General features: G+C 41.9%; 1 protein-coding gene across 1 annotated transcript in view; it reads left to right on the top strand.

The window, feature by feature from the left end:
* The window catches only part of fam131ab (family with sequence similarity 131 member Ab), a 52,646-nt gene that overhangs the window by 21,978 nt on the left and 10,571 nt on the right, over positions 1 to 20,097 (top strand). Inside the window, exons 2-4 of the mRNA XM_060942225.1 lie at positions 3,959 to 4,052; positions 4,173 to 4,355; positions 15,094 to 15,225. Coding sequence (XP_060798208.1) covers positions 3,983 to 4,052; positions 4,173 to 4,355; positions 15,094 to 15,225 — 385 coding nt within the window. The 5' untranslated portion in view covers positions 3,959 to 3,982. The remainder of the gene's footprint in view (positions 1 to 3,958; positions 4,053 to 4,172; positions 4,356 to 15,093; positions 15,226 to 20,097) is intronic.

Consider the following 20,097-nt stretch of genomic DNA (forward strand, 5'->3'; position numbering starts at 1 on the left):
CCGGTTTGCACATGGAAAAGCTGCTGTTTTTCTGCGGCGAACCGGCCACCGCGGTACTCTATTATTTTCTCTCTCTTTAAATTCTACTTTGTTCTATATTGTGCACTCTCTCTCTCTCTCTGTTCATTTCATTCATCGTTATCATTTATTTGCTCGTGCGCATATATGAGGTCGCTATCCAGGTGCTGGGCATAACAGCGGCTTGCGCGTGCGTGCGTGCGTGCGTTCGTGTGGGTCTGCTGCAATGTTTCGCACACACTCTCAAGCAACTCTGCTTCTCTTTCTTTTATCTTGCATTAATGCGCGTCTCTGTAACGTGTGTGGGGTGAAGACAGCGAAGTAGCGCGCGTTCGGTCGGCTGTGCCGTTATGAAACCTGTGGCGCGCGCGCTTGTTGCTGTGAGAGACACCGGGGGGGAGATCGGCTCGCGCGCTAAATAATAGCAAAATAGCGGATGTCAGTGAGAGTGAGGTGCCGCTCGAGCTCACCGGAACTTCAGCTACCGTCGTGATGATGCTCTCACAGGGTTTGTTGTATTTGATATGCTCATTATTTCAGGTGCGCGAAATCTAGTTGCACACAAGCAGGCCTACGAACAGATTTGTGTGTGTGTGTGTGTGTATAAGTGAGATCGCGCGCGCGTGTCGTGTGCGCATGTGCCACACGGTCGACGAGACTATAAAAAGCAGCGTGCTGCCGTCAGCAGGCGACGGAACTTCAGAGAGTGCGCGTGCCAAATAGGAAGATCACAGACTAATCCATCCCATCTCATCTCATTATCTCTAGCCGCTTTATCCTTCTACAGGGTTGCAGGCAAGCTGGAGCCTATCCCAGCTGACTACGGGCAAAAGGCGGGGTACACCCTGGACAAGTCGCCAGGTCATCACAGGGCTGACACATAGACACAGACAACCATTCACACTCACATTCACACCTACGCTCAATTTAGAGTCACCAGTTAACCTAACCTGCATGTCTTTGGACTGTGGGGGAAACCGGAGCACCCGGAGGAAACCCACGCGGACACGGGGAGAACATGCAAACTCCACACAGAAAAGCCCTCGCCGGCCACTGGGCTCGAACCCAGAACCTTCTTGCTGTGAGGCAACAGTGCTAACCACTACGCCACTGTGCCGCCCCCACAGACTAACCCATTGCGTTAATTGTTATTCCTGTCTTATCTCATCTCATCTCATTATCTCTAGCCGCTTTATCCTTCTACAGGGTTGCAGGCAAGCTGGAGCCCATCCCAGCTGACTACGGGCGAAAGGCGGGGTACACCCTGGACAAGTCGCCAGGTCATCACAGGGCTGACACATAGACACAGACAACCATTCACACTCACATTCACACCTACGCTCAATTTAGAGTCACCAGTTAACCTAACCTGCATGTCTTTGGACTGTGGGGGAAACCGGAGCACCCGGAGGAAACCCAAGCAGACATGGGGAGAACATGCAAACTCCGCACAGAAAGGCCCTCGCCGGCCACAGGGCTCGAACCCAGAACCTTCTTGCTGTGAGGCAACAGTGCTAACCACCACGCCACTGTGCCGCCCCCACAGACTAACCCATTGCGTTAATTGTTATTCCTGTTTTATCTCATCTCATCTCATTATCTCTAGCCGCTTTATCCTTCTACAGGGTCGCAGGCAAGCTGGAGCCTATCCCAGCTGACTACGGGCGAAAGGCGGGGTACACCCTGGACAAGTCGCCAGGTCATCACAGGGCTGACACATAGACACAGACAACCATTCACACTCACATTCACACCTACGGTCAATTTAGAGTCACCAGTTAACCTAACCTGCATGTCTTTGGACTGTGGGGGAAACCGGAGCACCCGGAGGAAACCCACGCGGACACGGGGAGAACATGCAAACTCCACACAGAAAGGCCCTCGCCGGCCACGGGGCTCGAACCCGGACCTTCTTGCTGTGAGGCGACAGCGCTAACCACTACACCACCGTGCCGCCCCTTCCTGTTTTATATACAACTGAAATGAGCTGGACTTAAATCATGGAGAATTTACCTGCTTCTTCTTCTTCTCCTCTTCTTCTTCTTATTATTAATTTCACATTTTTGTCTATTTTTCACCGACACTGTTAGTGTCATTGCTGATCAAGCAACACTCAAATCATTTCATTAAGTTTTGGTCGCCTCTTGTTCTCATCTCATTATCTCTAGCCGCTTTGTCCTGTTCTACAGGGTCGCAGGCAAGCTGGAGCCTATCCCAGCTAACTACGGGCGAAAGGCGGGGTACACCCTGGACAAGTCGCCAGATCATCACAGGGCTGACACATAGACACAGACAACCATTCACACTCACATTCACACTCACGGTCAATTTAGAGTCACCAGTTAACCTAACCTGCATGTCTTTGGACTGTGGGGGAAACTGGAGCACCTGGAGGAAACCCACGCGGACACGGGGAGAACATACAAACTCCGCACAGAAAAGCCCTGGTCGGCCACTGGGCTTGAACCCGGAACCTTCTTGCTGTGAGGCAACAGTGCTAACCACTACACCACCGTGCCGCCCCCACAGACTAATCCATTACGTTAATTGTTATTCCTGTTTTATATATGACTGAAATGAGCTGGACTTAAATCGTGGAGAATTTACCTACTTCTTCTTCTTCTCTTCCTCTTATTATTAATTTCACATTTTTGTCTATTTTTCACTGACACTGTTAGTGTCATTGCTGATCAAGCAACACTCAAATCATTTAATTAAGTTTTGGTCGCCTCTTGTTTTTCAGTAAAATACTATACATTATTTCTCTGTGTAGAATTTCACTAAATTGAGTTGAAATTCGGGCGGTGCAGTGGTTAGCACTGTGGCCTCACAGCAAGAAGGCACGCCTCACCTTTCTGTGTGGAGTTTACATGTTTTCCCCGTGCCTTTGTGATTTCCCTCCCACAGTCCAAAGACATGCGAATTAGGTGAACTGGATAGTCTAAATGATCAGTGTAACAATAAATTGGTGCCCAGGGTGCCAACCTGCCCAGGATGTACCCCGCCTCTCGCCCAGTGTCAGCTGGGATTGGCTCCAGCTTCTTCCGTGACCCTAATGCATAAGTGGTATAGATAATGGATGAATTGAAATTTCCAAAAAGTTGTTTCAGTTGTGCTCAGAAAATCAGCACATAAATTGAAAATTTCATGGTAAATAAACCAAAATTTTCTTACTTACTTACTTACTATTTCCTTCAAGGAGAAGCCGAAATCCAATGTGGTGTAACTTTTAAATGTATATTTTTTATTCATTAAAGCCTTGAGCAGCATTAGGAAAATCAGGATGATGGCAGAAGATGATGGCAGGATGATGTGATCACTACTGAATATTTACCAGACCCTCTGTTTTATTAGCTCTGCCCACTGCTTCCTATTGGCTCATATTTTTAACGTTGGTAGGTTTGCGATGTTAAATTTCACCCCCAGTACCTAAAAATTATCCACTTCTGGGAGCGAACTGTCCACTTTTTTTTTTCCTGCATTTCCACATCCTTTCACATCCCAGTGAAATTTGAAATATTGTAGAATATTCTCCTATCATCCTCATCAACATCCTCCTCATCCTCAATACCATCCTCATCACCATCATCTTCCTTCTCATCCTCCTCACCACATCCTCCTCCACATTCTTATCACCATCATCATCACCATTATCCTCCTCCTCCTCTACATCATTATGATCTTTATCACCATCCTCCTTCTCCTCCTCCACATCATCATATCCTCCTCATCATCACCACCCTCTTCCTCATCATTATCCTCCTCATCACAATCATCTTCCTCATCATCTTAATCCTCATCATCATCATCATTAACATCCTCATCCCCTCTCATCCTTCTCATCACCATCACCATCCTCCTCCTATTCCTCCTCCACAACCTCATAACTATCTTCCTCATCATCATCATCCTCACCATTTCATGTCTTTCTCTTTTTCAGGTAAATGTTGAGGACCCTGTCACCATGTTGCCCAAATCCAGAAGAGCTCTCACAATTCAGGAGATCGCAGCACTTGCCAGATCCTCACTTCACGGTATACCAACACACACACTTTTATTCTACATATCCACCCATTCCTCTTGTACATTTCTGCATTTCTTCCTCCATATATGTGTGTGTGTGTGTGTGTGTGTGCGCGCGCGCACGCATGCAGGTATCTCTCAGGTGGTGAAGGATCACGTGACGAAGCCAACGGCAATGGCACAGGGACGAGTTGCTCACCTGATTGAGTGGAAAGGATGGTGCAAACCTACAGACGCTCCCAGTGCCCTCGAGTCTGACTTCAACTCCTACTCAGATCTGTCCGAAGGCGAGCAGGAAGCCCGCTTCGCTGCTGGTCAGTCTGTGTGTGTTTGTGTTTTTGTATTGTAGCTAACAGCCATATTTGTGTTAGCATATTACCAGAAGTCGCTCTCTAGTCAAAATTAACCAGCTCATGTAATGAAACACAAATTTAAAAGAGTATCTAGCAAGCTTACAAATTTACTTTTAGTCACTCGTAGGTTTAGCGAGCTACAGTTGTTGCCTCTCAGGTTGTGTTACTTTAGCTAGCTAACTAAATGTAGCAACCTAATGTGACCAAAGAAAAATAGCTACTAGAGACGGTTAGCGTTGTTTAAAATCTCATCTCATCTCATTATCTCTAGCCGCTTTATCCTTCTACAGGGTCGCAGGCAAGCTGGAGCCTATCCCAGCTGACTACGGGCGAAAGGCGGGGTACACCCTGGACAAGTCGCCAGGTCATCACAGGGCTGACACATAGACACAGACAACCATTCACACTCACATTCACACCTACGGTCAATTTAGAGTCACCAGTTAACCTAACCTGCATGTCTTTGGACTGTGGGGGAAACCGGAGCACCCAGAGGAAACCCACGCGGACACGGGGAGAACATGCAAACTCCACACAGAAAGGCCCTCGCCGGCCATGGGGCTCGAACCCAGGACCTTCTTGCTGTGAGGCGACAGCGCTAACCACTACACCACCGTGCCGCCGTTGTTTAAAATATTTTCATAGTATAGTATATTATGAAAAGATTAAGTGAACTAACATAGCTACTAAAATTAGGTACAGTGCTCAGCATAAATGAGCAGAGGCGATTCTAGAGTCTGTTGTGGCCCCAAGCAAAAATTTCCAGGGGGCCCTTCTGACCAGTGTTCATCACCAATATGTTATAAATAATCTGACACCAACGAAAAATGTATGAAACCAAAGTTTTTTAAATTCCAAATGTGAAAATACAATGGTAAAGAACAATAAAAATAAAAAAAATAAAAAATAAATAAGCCCTCAGGCCCCGACTCTCAGGGGGCCCCTGGGCCAGGGGGCCCCAAGCAGTTGCCTGCCTTGCCTGTTCACAAGCTGCACATCTGTAAATGAGTACACCACCTTTGAAAAGTAACATTTTAAAGAAGATCTCAATGAACACAATTTCCAAAATAATGACAAGACAAAGTTTAATATAACATCTGTTTAACTTATAACAGGAAAAAGTAAGGTTAATAATATAACTTAGATTACACATTTTTCAGTTTTACTCAAATTAGGGTGGTGCAAAAATGAGTACACCCCACAACAGAAACTACTACATCTAGTACTTTGTATGGCCTCCATGATTTTTAATGACAGCACCAGGGCTTTACATTAGCACCCGCCCACCCGCCAAAAGCGGGTAAAATTCGGCTTTGGCGGGTAATAACTTTAGTCTCACTAGCCACTTTGGCGGGTGGTTTATTCTGTGGTATGACAATATATTTTAATTATGGTTTTCTCTGAAGGCATCTGATATAATAAACATATTGCAATGTAATATTACGCACCTACAACTCCCATGAGCACCTGCATAAACATTCTGACAACATGTTAGAATTGTTTAGAACGTTCGTTAACGTCTCAGATAAAATCAGTGATACGGTAACCCGCAGTTAATAAACGAAGCAACAAAGTTGCTGATGACTGACAAGCGCACTATGTGGCGGCATATAGCTGGAGTTTCAAACCCTGCTGCTCAGGACAAAAGGGGCAGAGATGAGCAGGGCCGGAGCAGCATTTTAAAATCCCCGCGGTCCGTGACGCGCAAAGCGCACGCCGAAAAATGTTCGCCATATTTAAATGAGAGGGGTGAATTACACACCACACAAGAGCTCTATTCCTGAAATTACTTTTAATGGTGTTTGAACTGAATATCATCAGTTTTGAAAAAAAAATCCTGTATGTGGCAAGTGTAAGAATAATTTAAACTTGTTTAATGGTTTGATCTGGCCCAAGCAATAAGGACAAAAGATACCTTAACCATGTAGCCTATGGAACTAAGATACATTAACAATCTGGCATCCATTACACCTACACAAAAAAAAAAAATTCTGGGAAAAAAAAAATCAGTATACACCACCATCTTTTAGGCAAAGTTATCCAAGGCAAACATAAGTTAAAACTTTCCACTCTATTGCTTTGGCTTATCGAATGATTTATTTTTAAAATCACAAACAAGGTAGGCTACAACTGCGCTGCTTCGAAAATGGAAATTGAACAGTTTGATGAAAGTGTGTTGATGGTGACCATGAAAAACCCGTGTCTGACAGAATCAACGTTTAACATAATTAACAATGCACTTTTTATGGAGACGTTTTCATGTTATTCTTTATTTTTTTATCCAGTTGAATATTTAGCGTACAAATGTATTTTCAGCTCTTAAAAATGACCGAGGTCCGGACCTCAGTGGCCTCATAGCTGGCTGCGGCCATGGAGATGAACAAGACGCTAATAGGAAGATAAGACAGTTCAATGACAAATGGAAGTTAGGGCAAGATTGGCTAGTTCATAGCAAAACCGAAAATACCATGTACTGCGAAGACTGTAGAAAGTATGGCAAAGACAGGCACCAGTAATTTTAAACTTGAAACTATAAAGGACCACGAAAAGTCAAATGCACACATTGGTACTATAACATCAAAACAGGCGAAGGCGGCTGGTTCATTACAGGACAGCATTGCTTTCAGTCCCTGGCTGTCATGAAGTCGGCTGAGCTGGAGAGGATGAAGCTGCTGTTTAGAAACGTTCAGGCGATTGTAAAGAAGTTGATCCCGCCCCAGCTATCAACTTATGGCCTGCTGGAAGCCTCAGGTCATGAAGACCATTTTTCATGGACCATTCAGACTCATCTGATGATGAATGTCATGAGGACATTTAGGTGGGGTTTACATTAGACCGTATCAGCGGATCATCAGATTAACGTTTTTAAAACGATTAGCGTGCACACAGCAACGCCAATACACGATTCGCGTGCACACAGCAACGCCAATACACGGATACGCTCGGCTCCGCAGGCATCCTGCGCTCCAAATCACTCCGCCCTGAACAGCGAGTGCCCTCTGGAGGGTGCGCACTCCGGCCCTGCGCAGCTCACAGAGCGCGCAAGTGAAGCGCACAAGCAGTGATTCAGGACTGAGCCGCTGTGTGTGTGATCCCAGTGCATATCGGGCATGCGCGTCACTTACCACTTGCAAGTGGAAGGATGGCAAGCCTAAAGACAATCATAACTACACAATGGGCAGTATTTGCATCAATATTTGCAGTATTTTCATACTTTTATACTCTTTAATGAAAGGTGATACAAGGCGGAAGTCCGCGCCGTTTTTCAGCAGTCGCGTCACATGACCAACGAACGCCAGCGAATCAGGAAGGTGGATGTCACAGTGACGTTGTCCAATGACGACGCCAGCTAGAGCTCAGCACAGCGTATCCGCGTATCCGCGTATTCTCAATGTTTACACAGCACCGGACCAGACACGATCTGGATTGAATACGTGGACCCTGGCGGATTCCCATTTCCCGGCGTTTCCAGGCGTTTTAATGTAAACGGACAGTGCATCCGCGAAGAAAACGAGACAGATACGGTCTAATGTAAACTTGGCCTTAATGTCTCTCTCTACACTTGTTCACACACACACACACACACACACACACACACACACACTATTAATAGATGATACATCATATACATAATAATATTTGATAATACACATAATACTTGAATATCAAAACATCAAATGTTTTTCAATGATAAATGTTTTGAATTGGACTTTTAATATTAGAATCAATTCAGTTGTACTGAATGTTATTTTTCAAATTATATGATATTTCATATTGTAAGGGGCTTGAATTTGAGTTCAATAAACAGAATACTCTGTTTATATTTTTGTCTGAATTGGTTGCATGTTTTCATATAGGGAGCGACCTTAACAGCACTGAATACTTGAGTGCTACTGTAGAGATACATTATACACTGCCATTCATAATTAAATCTAGAGCTTCCGAACTTTAACATATCATGGTGAAGAAAAAACTGCGATTTCCTAGCAACAAAATTTTGGCTAGTGAAAAGGCTGAATGGCTAGTGACTCGGGAAAACCACTAGCCACAGTGGCCGGTGAGCAAAAAAGTTCATGTAAAGCCCTGGACAGCACCAAGTCTTCTAGGCATGGAATGAACAATTTGGTGACATTTTGCAACATCAATCTTTTTCCATTCTTCAACAATTACCTCTTTTAGTGACTGGATGCTGGATGGAGAGTGATGCTCAACTTGTCTCTTCAGAATTCCCCAAAGAATATAATTTATTTACACCACAAAGGTGAAGACTACAAGAAGATCAGCAAAGCTTTACTTATCAGTCAGAATACTGTAGCAAAAGTGGTACAAAAATTTAAGAAAGATGAAATTGCAACCATCTCACGGAGACGTCCAGGTCATCCATGGAAGTTAACACCTCGACAGGAGCATCTTCTGATGAGAAGGGTTGAAGAAAATCGGCATGCAAGTTCACTGCAGTTATCTAAAGAAATAGAAAGCCAAACTGGGGTGACTATTTCCCGTGGCACAATACGTGTACACTGCAGAGGAATGGCATGCATGGATGCCGTCCACGAAAGAAGCCTCTCCTAAAGCCCAGGCACAAAAAAGCCCGCCTAGAATTTGCCAGGGCCCATGCTGACAAAGATGAAGACTACTGGGACTCTATACTCTGGAGTGATGAGACCAAGATAAATGTTTTTGGAACTGATGGCTTCAAAACTGTATGGTGTCACAAAGGTGAGGAATACAAAGAAAAATGCCTGGTGCCTACAGTGAAACATGGTGGTGGCAGTGTCCTTATGTGGGGCTGCATGAGTGCTGCTGGTGTCGGGGAGCTGCATTTCATTGATGGCATCATGAATTCACAGATGTATTACTCTATACTGAAAGAGAAGATGCTACCATCACTCCATGCCCTTGGTCGTCGTGCACTTTTCCAACATGACTAAACACACATCTAAGGCCACTGTTGGATTTCTGAAGAAGAACAGGGTGAAAGTGATTCAGTGGCCAAGTATGTCTCCTGATCTGAACCCAATCGAACACCTATGGGGAATTCTGAAGAGACAAGTTGAGCATCACTCTCCATCCAGCATCCAGTCACTAAAAGAGATCATTGTTGAAGAACGGAAAAAGATTGATGTTGCAAAATGTCGCCAACTTGTTCATTCCATGCCTAGAAGACTTGGTGCTGTCATTAAAAATCATGGAGGCCATACAAAGTACTAGATGTAGTAGTTTTTGTTGTGGGGTGTACTCATTTTTGCACCACCCTAATTTGAGTAAAACTGAAAAATGTGTAATTTAAGTTATATTATTAACCTTACTTTTTCCCATTACAAGTTAAACAGATGTTATATTAAACTTTGTCTTGTCAACATTTTGGAAATTGTTTGTGTTCATTGAGATATTGCTTAAAATGCTACTTTTCAAAGGGGGTGTACTCATTTACACTGAGCACTGTAGCAGCAATGGATATCATGGAAACAATTTCTGGTGAGCTACAAAAATTAATGTAACTTTTAATCAAGAAAAACATATGACCAAAGAAGAGTCTACAATTATAGCCTAAATCAGGGGTCACCAAACTTTTTTCTCTGGGGGCCACATTGTCATTCCTGACTGTGATGGGGGGCCGGGGTCAGGTCAGCTATATAACATAGAATTGTACGACCCAGACAAATATGACCACCAGCAGGCCTCATTGTGTAGTAGAGATTACTAGCCTGGCACAGCCATCCCCACTACCATATCAACACTACTATATCAACACTTGATTCCTGGCACATATTTGTTTATCTTTACTAGTGGTTTGCAAAAATAGTAATCGAGTCTTCACACTTTGTTTTAATTTGAAATACCACAGATATTCCATTTATTTATTTTCTAATAAAAATAACATCAAAGCTGTCAAGGTAAGAAACATCTGCCTAGTTGAGGTGATTGACACTGGCAAAGGTGAGTGGAAAATTATAAATTATAGGTAGGCCTGTTGATATTATTAATAATATTAATAATAATTGTGTGCAGCACTTAATAAAGGTCAAATAAATAGGCCTATAAAATAAATACATTTTTAAAAAACAGTGAAATTATAATATGAGCAATAGATCATAGCAGTTGTGCTGTGTCCTGCACGTCATTGCTCTCATCCATGGCCAAAGCAAAAAATTCGAATTCTTTCTCATTCAGCTGGTCATACACGTTGTCCCCCAAATCTTCGGTTCGCCTGGTCATTGTAGGTGCAGAGAGACTCACCGCGTTGAGCGCATCCTTCTTGTCGGGACACACCTCCTCAGCCACAGCAAGCATGCATACTTTAACAAAGTCCCCATCAGTAAACGGCTTTCCATGGGTAGCTAGTAGGTGAGCTACCTTGTAGCTAGCTCGGACAGCAGCCTGATTGATCTGGGTTTGGTGAAGGAATACATTCTGTTGTGCAGCCAGTCTGCATTTCATCCTCCGAATCCTGTCTTCTCTTGTTTGCCCTTGAAAACTAGCATACTCTTTGTGGCGGGTTTCGTAGTGACGACGCAGATTACATTCTTTGAAAACCGACACACTTTCTTTACATACAAGACAAACTGCACTGTCCTTACACTGAACGAAAAAATAATCGGTGGTCCACTGTTCTTTAAAAACTCTGCACTCTCTGTCAACTTTTTGCTGACCGCTAGCCATTTTGCTGTCCTGAACACTGATAGTTCTCTGTGCATGCGTTGCCTGTCACTGCTTGATTGCGAGCATATGACGAAAATTCGGAAAATATGAATAGTTCATTTTATAACTAAATATCAATTTTAATTGATAAAATCAACAAAAATACAAGATGGAAACATGTTATTATTTGCCAAAAAGCAATTTAAAAAAATAGGCCATGACCACTTTTGGGGATTGCCTCATAGGGCCGGTTCAAGTGGTGGGGGGCAGAGGGGCTGGGGGGCCGGTCAAAGGGGGGTGGCGGGCCGGAGTTTGATGACCCCTGGCCTAAATGATCACCATGGTTTAAGTGTAATTAGCATTTTTAGTGTCATCATGAGTGGAATCATAACTAGCCAACTCACATGTTGGATTAATGAGACAGAGATAACATATAAGATTTATAACCACTGCAAAGAGAATGTTAGTTAAGTTGTAGTATTATTTTAAAATATTATCATATTGTATTAAAAGATGAGATGAAATGTTGACTAGCAAGCTAAGCAACTAACTACAACTAGCTATGGCCTATCAGGTCAAGTCACATTAACTAGCTAACTAGATCACTTGTTAACTTAGCATGTAATTCAACTTTTAATAGGATATTTATTATCAGAACACATTAGATCAGATTGACTATAAATACATAGCTAGCTGGGTAACAGCTCAACACTAGCTTACATTAGCTAGCCAAGTGTAATCATGAAAACGACTGATGGTCTGACAACACTGTTAGAAAATAAAAATAATGGCCAAAATAAATGAAATAAGACAGGCAGATTGTACTTTCAGATTGTAAACACACTCTGTGAAGAGAATTATGGGATGTCTGTATGTTGCCATGAGAACAGGACGGATTTTTACCTCAGGAGCACAAACAGTGTTTAAAGGTACTTTCTAGCCACTACACATGTAATGATTCACCCAATTCACGATTTGATTCAAGTCGATTCATGATTTTGGGTTCACAATGAAATTTTCCCCACAATATTTTTTAGAAAAAAAATTAAATGAATAAAATTTTATTACCAAAAAAAAAAGCAAAAAAAAATCCTATTCTTTTTCAACTTAAATATTCCTTTGGTTAAATTTAAATTAAAAAAGTTTTGTTTCATTTTCTTAATAAAAAGCAATAATTATTGACCCACATTTGTTAAAGGTAAAATATAATAGACTATTAACTAAAATATTGCTTTTATTAAAAGTGAAAAATGTTAATAACAAACAGGCCTTTTCTTAATAAACTTTTCTGAACATTTGTACTGCCTCTATTTGCTTCTACTTTCTTGATCTTTCAGCAGTATGTAAAAAGAGAACTCTGATTTCTTGTTAACTTTATTTGTACACTCAATCACAGAACAGCTCTTTCCCATTTTCAATCTATTTGTGTGTGTGTGTGTGTGTTTTCATGGCATTAGAGCAGAGTTACTTCTGCCTAGTGTGAAGCCATGTGTATTCCCACTATTGTACATGATTGCTCCCTCTGCTATCTAAACAATGCAGTTAGATCTAGGAAAAACTAAGAGATTACCCCGCCTGATAATAATTGCGATTTATTTTTTTATTTCATCGATTCAAAACATCATAAATTTTTATCACAATTTGTCATTGCACAAAATATTGTTACAGTGGGGCAAAAAAGTATTTAGTCAGCCACCAGTTGTGCAAGTTCTCCCACTTAAAAAGATGAGAGAAGCCTGTAATTTTCATCATAGGTACACTTCAACCATGAGAGACAGAATGGGGGAAAGAATCCAGGAAAGAACATTGTATGATCTTTAATGAATTAATTGGTAAATTCCTCGGTAAAATAAGTATTTGGTCACATACAAACAAGCAAGATTTCCGTCTCTCACAGACCTGTAACAACTTCTTTAAGAGGCTCCTCTGTCCTCCACTCATTACCTGTATTAATGGCACCTGTTTGAACTCGTTATCAGCATAAAAGACACCTGTCCACAACCTCAAACAGTCACACTCCAAACTCCACTATGGCCAAGACCAAAGAGCTGTCAAAGGACACCAGAAACAAAATTGTAGACCTGCACCAGGCTGGGAAGACTGAATCTGCAGTAGGTAAGCAGCTTGGTGTGAAGAAATCAACTGTGGGAGCAATTATTAGAAAATGGAAGACATACAAGACCACTGATAATCTCCCTCGATCTGGGGCTCCACGCAAGATCTCACCCCGTGGGGTCAAAATGATCACAAGAACGGTGAGCAAAAATCCCAGAACCACACGGGGGGACCTAGTGAATGACCTGCAGAGAGCTGGGACCAAAGTAACAAAGGCTACCATCAGTAACACACTACGCCGCCAGGGACTCAAATCCTGCAGTGCCAGACGTGTCCCCCTGCTTAAGCCAGTACATGTCCAGGCCCATCTGAAGTTTGCTAGAGAGCATTTGGATGATCCAGAAGAGGATTGGGAGAATGTCATATGGTCAGTTGAAACCAAAATAGAACTTTTTGGTAAAAACTCAACTTGTCGTGTTTGGAGGAGAAAGAATGCTGAGTTGCATCCAAAGAACACCATACCTACTGTGAAGCATGGGGGTGGAAACATCATACTTTGGGGCTGTTTTTCTGCAAAGGGACCAGGACGACTGATCCATGTAAAGGAAAGAATGAATGGGGCCATGTATCATGAGATTTTGAGTGAAAACCTCCTTCCATCAGCAAGGGCATTGAAGATGAAACGTGGCTGGGTCTTTCAGCATGACAATGATCCCAAACACACTGCACAGGCAATGAAGGAGTGGCTTCGTAAGAAGCATTTCAAGGTCTTGGAGTGGCCTAGCCAGTCTCCAGATCTCAACCCCATAGAAAATCTTTGGAGGGAGTTGAAAGTCTGTGTTGCCCAGCGACAGCCCCAAAACATCACTGCTCTAGAGGAGATCTGCATGGAGGAATGGGCCAAAATACCAGCAACAGTGTGTGAAAACCTTGTGAAGACTTACAGAAAACGTTTGACCTCTGTCATTGCCAACAAAGGTTATATAACAAAGTATTGAGATGAACTTTTGTTATTGACCAAATACTTATTTTCCACCATAATTTCCAAATAAATTCTTTAAAAATCAGACAATGTGATTTTCTGGATTTTTTTTTCTCATTTTGTCTCTCATAGTTGAAGTGTACCTATGATGAAAATTACAGGCCTCTCTCATCTTTTTAAGTGGGAGAACTTGCACAACTGGTGACTGACTAAATACTTTTTTGCCCCACTGTATATGCCAACTAGCTAAGCAGCTTTGAATTGAAGGTGATAATATTTTTATAAAGCATTGGAACTGAAATAAAGACCACAAATGTATGTGTATGTGTGTGTGTGTGTGTGTGTGTGTGTGTAAAAGTAAAATCAGTTTAGGAGTGTGTCTGTGAATATGAGAGGGTTTGCGACATCACCTACAGGATACTGGCTGTCTGCCTGCATTCTCACACACACACACTGCAGCCTTTTCTACTGGAGTTTGGCAGTTTTCCCAGGAGTGGTGTGTGTGTGTGTGTGAGAGAGTGATGAATGGACTGAACTGGTCTTCACAGTACAGAACAGATTGAGGGGCGGAAGGGGGAGGGGCTGCTCCACTCTGATTGGTCAATTATATGGCTGCAGGAAATTGATCGTAACTTGCTGAATCATTCAGCCAATCACATGTCAGTGTATATTGCAGTGTGTGTGTGTGTGTGTGTGTGTGTGTGTGTGTGCAAACTGATGATTTTGTGTATGTGACAGTAAGGTCACGTAGGTAGAGGACACTCACGTGTGATGTCATCAGCATGCGTCATTGTGCTGTCAGTCAAACACCAGAATGCGTCATGTGCCATAAAATTAGACCATCTCCATGGCAATGTCATGCCCTCTACTGGAATGTACCATTAAAATGTTGAAATGGAGTGTGTGCGCACGTGTGTACAGTGTAGAAGTGTGTTATGAGCCCATGTGCTAATTATATAGGATATAGGGCTACTTGACTGTGTTTGCTATTGATCTCTGTGTATGTTTGTGTGTGTTTAGGTGTGGCAGAACAGTTTGCCATTGCTGAGGCAAAACTTCGTGCCTGGTCTTCAGTAGATGGAGACGAATCGAATGATGATTCATACGACGAGGACTTTCTGTCTGCTCATGAGCCCACCACACAGAGTACAGGTATACACACACGCCACTTGAGTCAAAAGTAATTAAAAAATGTGTATAATTATTCATGATTAATTTCACAAATAAGACAGGAGATGTGAATATCTTAAAGGGACAAGGTAAAAATAATAGGTTTTTTTAAAGGGACAGTATGTATTAACAAGCTGAAAACAGCAGAGCGAAAAAGATAGCTAATAGTCTATTTTTAATAGATAATTAAAAATAAACAAACACTGATACTACTCCTAATAATAATTAAATAAACAAATATTACTACTACTAATAATAATAATAATAATAATAAGTTGGTACTAATATCACGAATAATCGATCTGAATACAAAAATTAGTAAAATTAGACTTATTTCTCTCTACACATCGTTTCATAGCCAGAAAAAATCTTGAGTTCAACCAGACACAGTCTTTTATTATTTTTTATTTTTTTTTATTTTTTATTATTATTACTCCATTTTTCATTCCTAATTGCCCTTTTCAAGCTCCTCAGTCTGTGGTTCTGGCTTCAAGTTTGGCTGATGATTGTGGTTTCCATTCACATGTTCCAAAGAGTGCATTATACAACACAAATCACACCAATTGAAATGTAAAATAAAGGTTTGTGTGTGAATAAAAGGATGAGGAGACTGACATTGCGAGCGAGTGTTCCAGTGTTTGGGACGTGACTGTGGACTCACACTGACTCAGGACACATCCTTCTGTCCCAGTGCCTGACTTTCACTCACAGATATTTTCAACAAGCACCAAGCAGAAATAATAATAATAATAATAATAATAATAATAATAATCTTGTCCAGGGTGTACCCCGCCTTTCGCCCGTAGTCAGCTGGGATAGGCTTCAGCTTGCCTGCGACCCTGTAGAAGGATAAAGCGGCTAGAGATAATGAGATGAGATGAGATGAGATAATAACAATAATAATAATCTCATCTCATCTCATTATCTCTAGCCGCTTTATCCTTCTACAGGGTCGCAGGCAAGCTGGAGCCTATCCCAGCTGACTACGGGCGAAAGGCGGGGTACACCCTGGACAAGTCGCCAGGTCATCACAGGGCTGACACATAGACACAGACAACTATTCACACTCACATTCACACCTATGGTCAATTTAGAGTCACCAGTTAACCTAACCTGCATGTCTTTGGACTGTGGGGGAAACCGGAGCATCCGGAGGAAACCCACGTGGACACGGGGAGAACATGCAAACTCCGCACAGAAGGGCCCTCGCCGGCCACGGGCTCGAACCCGGACCTTATTGCTGTGAGGCGACAGCGCTAACCACTACACCACTGTGCCGCCCGATAATAATAATAATAATAATAATAATGTGTTGCAAGGCAAAACAAACCTCTCCTGGCAGCACTTATTTTATACCTATATGTTGATAATGGTAGTATTTCTCAATCATCAGCTGTCAGGTTATAGTCCTATGAAAATCCATAACCTTGAGTTTGACATTTCAAAGTCATTCAAGGTCAAAGGTCATGGCAGCAACTGAAAGCCCATATGGGACTTCTTATTCAGTTAGGTCCATATATATTTGGACACTGACACAAATTTTGTTTTTTTTACCTGTTTACTGAAACATATTCAAGTTATAGTTATATAATGGACATGGACATAAAGTCCAGACTTTCAGCTTTCATTTGAGGGTATCCACATTAAAATTGGATGAAGGGTTTAGGAGTTTCAGCTCCTTAACATGTGCCACCCTGTTTTTAAAGGGACCAAAAGTAATTGGACAATTGACTCAAAGGCTATTTCATGGGCAGGTGTGGGAAATTCCTTCATTATGTCATTCTTAATTAAGCAGATAAAAGGCCTGGAGTTGATTTGAGGTGTGGTGCTTGCATTTGGAAGATTTTGCTGTGAAGAAAACATGCGGTCAAAGGAGCTCTCCATGCAGGTGAAACAAGCCATCCTTAAGCTGCGAAAACAGAAAAAACCCATCTGAGAAATTGCTAAAATATTAGGAGTGGCAAAATCTACAGTTTGGTACATCCTGAGAAAGAAAGAAAGAAAGAAAGAAAGAAAGAAAGAAAGAAAGAAAGCACTGGTGAACTCATCAATGCAAAAAACTTGGACACCCACAGAAGACAACAGTGGTGGATGATCGCAGAATAATTTCCATGGTGAAGAGAAACCCCTTCACAACAGCCAACCAAGTGAACAGCACTCTCCAGGAGATAGGCATATCAATATCCAAATCTACCATAAAGAGAAGACTGTATGAAAGTAAATACAGAGGGATCACTGCATGGTGCGAGCCACTCATAAGCCTCAAGAATAAAAAGGCTAGATTGGACTTTGCTAAAAAACATCTAAAAAAGCCAGCACAGTTCTGGAAGAACATTCTTTGGACAGATGAAACCAAGATCAACCTCTACCAGAATGATGGAAAGAAAAAAGTATGGTGAAGGCGTGGTACAGCTCATGATCCAAAGCATACCACATCATCTGTAAAACACGGCGGAGGCAGTGTGATGGCTTGGGCATGCATGGCTGCCAGTGGCACTGGGTCACTAGTGTTTATTGATGATGTGACACAGGACAGAAGCAGCCGGATGAATTCTGAGGTATTCAGAGACATACTTTGTTCTCAAATCCAGCCAAATGTAGCCAAACTGATTGGTCGGCATTTCATAATACAGATGGACAATGACCCAAAACATAAAGCCAAAGCAACCCAGGAGTTTATTAAAGCAAAGAAGTGGAATATTCTTGAATGGCCAAGTCAGTCACCTGATCTCAACCCAATTGAGCATGCATTTCACTTGTTAAAGACTAAACTTCAGACTTAAAGGCCCACAAACAAACAGCAACTGAAAACTGCTGCAGTAAAGGCCTGGCAGAGCATTAAAAAGGAGGAAACACAGCGTCTGGTGATGTCCATGAGTTCAAGACTTCAGGCAGTCATTGCCAACAAAGGGTTTTCAACCAAGTATTAGAAATGAACATTTTATTTACAATTATTTAATTTGTCCAATTACTTTTGAGCCCCTGAAATGAAGGGATTGTGTTTAAAAAATGCTTTAGTTCCTCACATTTTTATGCAATCATTTTGTTCAACCCACTGAATTAAAGCTGAAGGTCTGAACTTCAGCTGCATCTGAATTGTTTTGTTCAAAATCCATTGTGGTAATGTACAGAACCAAAATTAGAAAAATGTTGTCTCTGTCCAAATATTTATGGACCTAACTGTATGTTGATAATGGTAAACATCTGGCTATCATGAACCATTTTAAAGTTATAGCCCTTTGAAAACCCATAACCTTCCATTTGACCTTTCAAGGTCACTGAAGGTCAAAGATCATGGTGCCAAATGAAAGCACATATGGTACTTCCTATAAGATAATAATGGTAAGTATCTGTCTATCATCAACCATTTGCAAGTTACAGCCCTCTGAAAATCTGTGACCTTGAGTTTGACCTTTCAAGGTCACTCAAGGTCAGAGATCATGGTGCCAAATGAAAGGCCATATGGGAGTTCCTATATGCTCATAATAGAAAACATCTGTCTATCGGCAACTGTCTTTGAGTTATAATGGAAAATATCCTATTTTGGCCAAAAGGTTGACCTTTCCAGTGACCTTGACTTTCACCTTGACACGATTATCCCCAAAATTTAATCAGGTAATCTACGGACCATTGCCCACCTACCCTGAAAATTTGAAGTCAATCAGTGCAACCATCTAGACGCTAGATTGTTAAAAGACAGACACACACACAAACAAACAAGGTCACTCAAGGTCAAAGGTCATGGTGCCAAATGAAAGCCCATATATGACTTCCTATATGTTGATAATAATAAACAGCTCTTTATCTTATCTATAGCTCTTGCTCCTCCTACTCAAGCGAGTAGGACGCTTTTTGCTTTGCTCCTGCTTGAACTTCTCTTTTCTGCTTTTTTCACTATTTCTCTATTTTTTCTTATTTGCTTTCTTTTTACTTACATTCAACAAGATAACCTAGAAGTTAGACAAAGCAACTGACACAGAAGACTGGATTATAGCAAAATGGGGAAACCAAGGAACTCTAGTAACAAATGGATTGAGCTTGAAAAAAGAATTTCTAGCCTGGAATCTATGATTAATGCCCGTCTATTAAGGATTGAAGGGAGTCCAGCAGCCGATACCGCTAAAGGGAATGCGGGGAATGTTCAGCATCTGAATGATGGGAACTTGGATGAATCGGTTGACTTCACAAAGCAAAATGTGAGTACTGATTGCTGGAAAAGACAAGGTGCTAGACCCAAAAACAAAAGGGCATTAACTTCAACTCCATTGCGGTCTGATGCCGTCAAACCTACAGTCTATGAATACCACCGGGCTGAAAACTACAGATATACACAGCCCATTACACTCCAGAACAGATTTCAGTGCCTTACAGACATGGAACCAGTAGTTCCTAGAAAGTGGCAGAATTTGAATAACAAAAATAAAGCTCGCAGTAGAGGTAGAAAGCAGCCGCCAACACTTGTTAATCCTACAACCCTTGTTGTGGGTGATTTCACTGTGGAAAATATTGGAGGAGAGTCCATGGTTGTGTGCTGTTTTCCTTACGCTTCCATCTCAGAGACTACAGACAACATTTCAAAAATGCTGTCAAACTACAAATCAATTAAACACATTATTGTGCATGTTGGAGCAAATGATGTTTTCAGGGAACAGCTCACTGTGAGGAAATCTTTCAAAGACCTTTTTTCTGCCCTAAACGGACTTGGAATGCCTTTTTTTATCAGTGGTCCATTACCAGGATCTGTGATCGGCAATTACGGGTTTTCCCGACTGCTCAGTCTCAACACCTGGCTTGCAAAGACATGTTTTTCCTCTGGCATTAATTTTATTGACAACTTTAACCTTTTCTGGAAAC

The sequence above is a fragment of the Neoarius graeffei genome, chromosome 16, assembly GCF_027579695.1.
Source record: "Neoarius graeffei isolate fNeoGra1 chromosome 16, fNeoGra1.pri, whole genome shotgun sequence".
NCBI lineage: Eukaryota > Metazoa > Chordata > Actinopteri > Siluriformes > Ariidae > Neoarius > Neoarius graeffei.